Consider the following 6,000-nt stretch of genomic DNA (forward strand, 5'->3'; position numbering starts at 1 on the left):
GAAGTGTTACATGTGGCTTTATACATAAATATAAAATAATGTGGCAGCTCTAAATCTTTGTTAATTCAAACACATACTTTTTTTTTAAAATAAATATGAAATCCTGAAAATAGATGGGTATAGGGACCAGTAAAAAAACCTAACAAAAGTTCTCCACCTAAAAAAATAAATTCCTTCACACTGCTTTGGTATGGATGTATAAACCATTATGAAAGCTGAATTTATAATACAATATGCCTACACTTATAATACTTTATTAACCTTGGTATAACTTGTTGTACATGATCATAAACTGTTGTAATGACTTTTGTAATGCATTATAAATGCATTATAATGTCTTATGAATGTATGCTTAATGCATTATAAACTAGACCTTCAAGTAAAGTGTTACCAGTATATTAAAATGTGACAAAACATCAGATTAACAACATTTTTAAAAAAAATTATTTCATAGTTTTCACACGGTGTATTGGTAAAAACATGTTTCTTTGCTTCAAAAATTAAACTCATGGTGTCCAGCTGAGTAGACATTTTTGCAACTCCATGAAAAATAGGTTCATAAAAAACTATTTCAATCGCATTTTTTTTTTTTTCATGCCTAAAGAGGAATAAAAACACTCAACACTCACACAATTAAGGTTCTCACAATTCATGCGCGAAAGGGTTAAAATAGACTGTGATGATTATGTGATGACTGTAGAAGGCCTTGCTGTTTCCCTGATTGTCCTGTCCTGTTCCGTCACGTCCAGTCCCATTTTGGATCATGACGTCTTCCCAGTGTCTGTCCCGTCCTTCCCTGTGTTTTCATGTGCCACCCTGTGCTCCATCCTGTCCTGTCATGTGCCATCGTCGCTGTTATATCCTCAGCCTGTCCCATCACACCCCATTTTCTTTTGTCCCACATAATATAGTCCAGTCCTGTTCAATCCAGTTTGGGTCTGCACTGGCCTGTCCCAAACCAGCCCTGAATTATTCTTACCTCTTTGTATACCGGTCTGTCCTGCCTTACCCTTTTCTGTCTTTTTACACCCCATCATCCACTGGCTCGTATTATACCATCCTTTCCCATCTTGTCCTGCCCTGTCCTGTCCGTTGGCATCCTGGACGGGCCCTTCCTACACTGGGCAGGCTTTCAGCTCAGTCGATCTTGTTCTGTCCTCTTCCATCTGGTCCAGCCTCGTACTGCACTGGCCTGTTCTGACCCTTGATGTGTCACACTGTCCTATCTCATCCTGTCCCATCCTTACCTGTCTCCTTCTTTCTGCTCCTGTAATTTAGTATTCCTACCAAGTACTGTGCATTAGCAATAAAAATTCAGATTCCACTAATATTCCCATTTATGTGCAGCTGTGCATACTCATATTCATGTAAATCCAAGTCCGCTGTAAACCACTTTCAGGCACAGCCGTTCTCAGATATTTGATGGGGCTAAATGCACTAAAATGACATTTATCGCAAAAAATATGGAAAAGTGGAAGGGCTTGATTGCTCTTTTGTATCATCATCTTATAGCAGAGGTCTCAAACATGTGACCCGGGGGCCAAATCCGGCTCACCAAAGGATCCAGTCTGGCACATGGGATGAATTTGTGAAATGTCAAAATTTCACTGAAGATATTAATCATTTTATTTCAGGTTCCACATACAGACCAATTTCATTTCAGTGGATCAGTAAAATACTATCATAATAACTATAAATACTCACAACTCCAAAATTTTCTCTTTGAAAATGTAAACATTTTCATGTCATTTTGCTGTATTTACATTAAAACAAACTATCATTTCACAAAAACACAAATTACCTGAACAAATATGAACATTCTGAAATGTCTGAAGTGTAAGTTTACCAATATTTTCCCTGTTATTAAATGTTTTTTTTTTTTTTTTTAATCCACTGTGATCTGTAAGTTATAATTTACATGTTATTCACACTGTTTTAAAGGATAGTCGGTAGATGAAATGCAAAAATGACACTGAAGATATTAATTTATTTCAGGTTCCACATACAGACCAATTTCATTTCAGTGGATCAGTAAAATACTATCATAATAACTATAAATACTCACACCTCCAAAATTTTCTCTTTGAAAATGTAAACATTTTCATGTTATTTTGCTGTATTTACATTAAAACAAGCTATCATTTCAGAAAAAACGCAAATAACCTGAACAAATATGAACATTTTGAAATGTCTGAAGTGTAAGTTTACCAATATTTTCCCTGTTATTAAATGTTTTGTGTATTTTTTTTTTTAATCCACTGTGATCTGTAAGTTATAATTTACATGTTATTCAGATTGTTTTAAAGGATAGTTGGTAGATGAAATGCTAAAATTATACTGAAGATATTAATCATTTTATTTCAGGTTCCACATACAGACCAATTTAATTTCAGTGAATCAGTAAAATACTATCATAATAACTATAAATACTCACACCTCCAAAATTTTCTCTTTGAAAATGTAAACATTTTCATGTCATTTTGCTGTATTTACATTAAAACAAGCTATCATTTCAGAAAAAACGCAAATAACCTGAACAAATATGAACATTTTGAAATGTCTGAAGTGTAAGTTTACCAATATTTTCACTATTATTAAATGTTTTGTGTATTTTTTTGATCCACTGTGATCTGTAAGTTATAATTTACATGTTATTCACGTTGTTTTAAAGGATAATTGGTAGATGTAAACATTTCCATTGCATAATTTTTCTTTTTTCACTCTAAAACATAGAGGAAAGTTTGGAGTTTGGACATTATTTTTATATTATTATGTTATTATTTCACTGGTTCGGCCCACATTTTTTCAAATGATGTATGACCATAAAGTGCACAGTATGTATGTGTTTAAAGGACATTCCCTAAAAACAGGAAAATTTTTTGCAATATCCCACATATCAGGCATCTGGAGTGAGATTTAATGTAGAATATTTAAACATAACCCAAATTTGTAATATTACAGTAGTTGTGAATAGAATAGAATAGAATAGAATAGAATAGAATAGAATAGAATAGAATAGAATAGAATAGAATAGAATAGAATAGAATAGAATTTATTTGCCATTTGCACATATACATCGCAGTATAGGTACATTGGAATTCTTGTGTGTTTCCCTGAGTCATGGAATCCAAAGCAAAAAGACATGAACAAAAACAGAAACAAAACATAAACAGCTAAAACACATAAAAACAGTTTTTGCACAGACAAACACAAATACACACTTGTAAAACAGAGTACTGATCAGAAAAAAATAAAATAAAATAAAAGTACTGCAAGATAAAATCAAGTTATTGCACATTTGAATGAAAGAACTGGGAGGTAGAACAGGTAATTGCACATTCAATTAAAAGCACACATAGTAGAAGGACACACATTAATCATCACAGTAACACTTTTACAAACATTCAACAGTATCAGCAGAAAATAAAAGATCTTTCACTGAGATTTTTTTTTTTTTTTAAGTTTGTCATTCAGCTCAACATTTATTGATCGACTCCTTTGAGCCTGATGTCGAGTCATTCAGACTTATTTATTTAGAAATCATTCGGACTTAGACGTTCAGTTCAACAGTTATCTAGTTCCAAATAAAATCAGAAAGAGTTTCATTTTCTGTGTCAAATTATTTGGGAGAAGCAGGGATGATTCATTCTTTATCACTGTTTTCCTCCTCCAAACAGTTTTTTTTAATATATATATATCTGCTTCAGTCACCCTCTACTACTACGGAGCCTCTGTTCTGTCCTATTATCTTCCATTCTGTCTCATCGTGTCCCTTACCACGAGGTCTATAGTCCCATCTCATATCCTGACTCATCCTGTCCCGTTGCATTTTTTCACATCCCCTGCGACGCTTTGTGCATTATCAGGTGCGATCCCTTCTCTTTACGCCGTTTCATTCAAAGTGCGGCATGTGCGAGTATAAAAATTCCAGTGTGACTCCTGTGCGTGGTGGGGTCTTTGTGTTCTGGCCTAATTATTTGTGTGTGCACCAAAATGAACCCAGCTGAGCCAACACAGCAGATGAAAGGCTTATCCTCACGTTAAAGACACGACGGTCTCATTCTCCTCAATCCACACGGCTTGCAAAAATTCGATTAATGACAGACGGAATGGCTGCAGAAATGTCCCGCTTATACCATGACTCATGTTCTGCTCTGACAACTAAGAGACTAAGAGAAAGGCCGTGTTTTCAGTGGAACTTGCTAACTTTGCAGATTAGCGTTACATCACAGAGACAGTTCGGAAAGTAGGTCAGGCCCTTTTGCATGATGCTCTGTTTTGTTTTTGTTTTTTTTTTTGTTTTTTTTGTTTTAAAATAAATTCAACTGTGAAAAATAGTGTCGGAGACAAACGGCGTCGGTGATATAACAGCCGAAATTGTAACAGTAAGTAGTTCTTCATTGAGGTCACGCTTGTTTGGACACCGCATTTCTATTACTAGGTGCACAGTGTCGCATTTGAATTCTCTCTCTTCTCATGAGCAAGGGATTATAGCTCTGTGACACACTGGCGAAGGTCAGTCAAGTTTGTCTGTCCCACGCAAAATCTCTCTCATACTCTCTCTGTCACACACATGCACACACAAACTCTCTCTCCATCTCTAAATCTCCCTCGGGGTAATCAGTCAGTGTGTATTTTTAAATCTGTCACTAATCTCTATTATTGGCATCACACACTGGACAACGTTAGCTTTTATACTTTGGGTACTACCGCATTTCACTGCACAAAAACACACAGATATGTATTGTTTAGAAATCTAATGTAGCCATGTTCTAGGACCTGGATGTTCTGTCATAAACAAACAGAATTTATTTGTTTTGTTTTGTTTTTAATGGTTTCCGCATCCTCAGCGTGACACAGACAGATGACAAAACAGATGCCACAGTCAACACTTCCCCGGAGTTGGCATGTGTTTAGGATAAAAATAAATAAATAAATAAATAAAAAGGCAGGGTTTATCTCTGTGGAATAGTAATTATCAAAATCATTTAAATACTGCGATGATACAGCAGTATTTATTCATCCTGAACAGTGATCCTTAAAGCAAACCGAACAGAATCTGTCTAACTCCTGTTGTGTTTTTTTTTTTTCCTTGTTTGCGTAGGAGGCGCTGCAGACCTTCGCCTTTCTGGTGTTTGTAGTCGTCTGCATCTTGGCATCTATCTACCTCTACATCATCCTGCCTGAGACCAAAAATAAAACCTTTGTGGATATTAGTCAGAGTTTTGCAAAAATCAACAAAATCCCCGTCCCCACCCCCAGTCAAGAAATGGAGCTGGTTCTGTCTATTACGCCCGAGAAGAACGGAAAAGTCCAAGACGTTACCAAGATGGAAAGTTCCTTCTAAAAGAGCAAAAAAGGGGAACTGGAGTTAAAATGTAAAATGAAATTGTTTGCTGGTTGTATATATTTATTTAACGTCTATGATTATTACAATTAAAATCCATGCTTTTTAATAGTTTTACTGTAATTTGTACATGTTTTGTATTACGGGAATATTAAAAGGATATTGCAGTATTTCAGTGTGTGCTGTCGTTTTGTTTTTAGCTCTTATATATCATTTCCTGCTGTGAGGTGATAGTGATAACCGTGTGATTGACACTAAAGAACTTAGATCAGTAGTTTCCAACCTTTTTTTGGCGCGTGACCCCATTTTAACATCACAAATTTCTTGTGATCCCAGACATTCAAAACAAAGACTTTTTTTTTTTTTTTTTGCTAAAATTAATTTGTTTTTGATCATGTAATAGTTTGCTATACTATGTTTAAATAAACATTAATTTTAGACGACATTTAGCCTATATAATGTATATTATCATTAGGCCTGTAACGGTACACACACGTTTTCGGTTTTCAAAGCCACAGTTCAGTTTTTTTCAGTTCAGTACGGGAAGAAAGAAAACCCCTCAAAATGTCTATTAATGCATTTAGGAATTTTTAAAAAAAATTTTCCCCAATTTTTGGAGACAATAGAATATAGAAAAACAGGAATAATATAAT

At 34.8% G+C, this 6,000-nt stretch overlaps 1 protein-coding gene across 1 annotated transcript in view; it reads left to right on the top strand.

The window, feature by feature from the left end:
- slc2a9l2 (solute carrier family 2 member 9, like 2) overlaps positions 1 to 5,441 on the top strand; it is a 357,677-nt gene extending 352,236 nt beyond the window's left edge. Inside the window, exon 13 of the mRNA XM_030134527.1 lies at positions 5,105 to 5,441. Coding sequence (XP_029990387.1) covers positions 5,105 to 5,347 — 243 coding nt within the window. The 3' untranslated portion in view covers positions 5,348 to 5,441. The remainder of the gene's footprint in view (positions 1 to 5,104) is intronic.
- The last annotated feature ends 559 nt before the right edge of the window (positions 5,442 to 6,000 follow it).

This window comes from Sphaeramia orbicularis, chromosome 5, assembly GCF_902148855.1.
Source record: "Sphaeramia orbicularis chromosome 5, fSphaOr1.1, whole genome shotgun sequence".
Classification (NCBI taxonomy): domain Eukaryota; kingdom Metazoa; phylum Chordata; class Actinopteri; order Kurtiformes; family Apogonidae; genus Sphaeramia; species Sphaeramia orbicularis.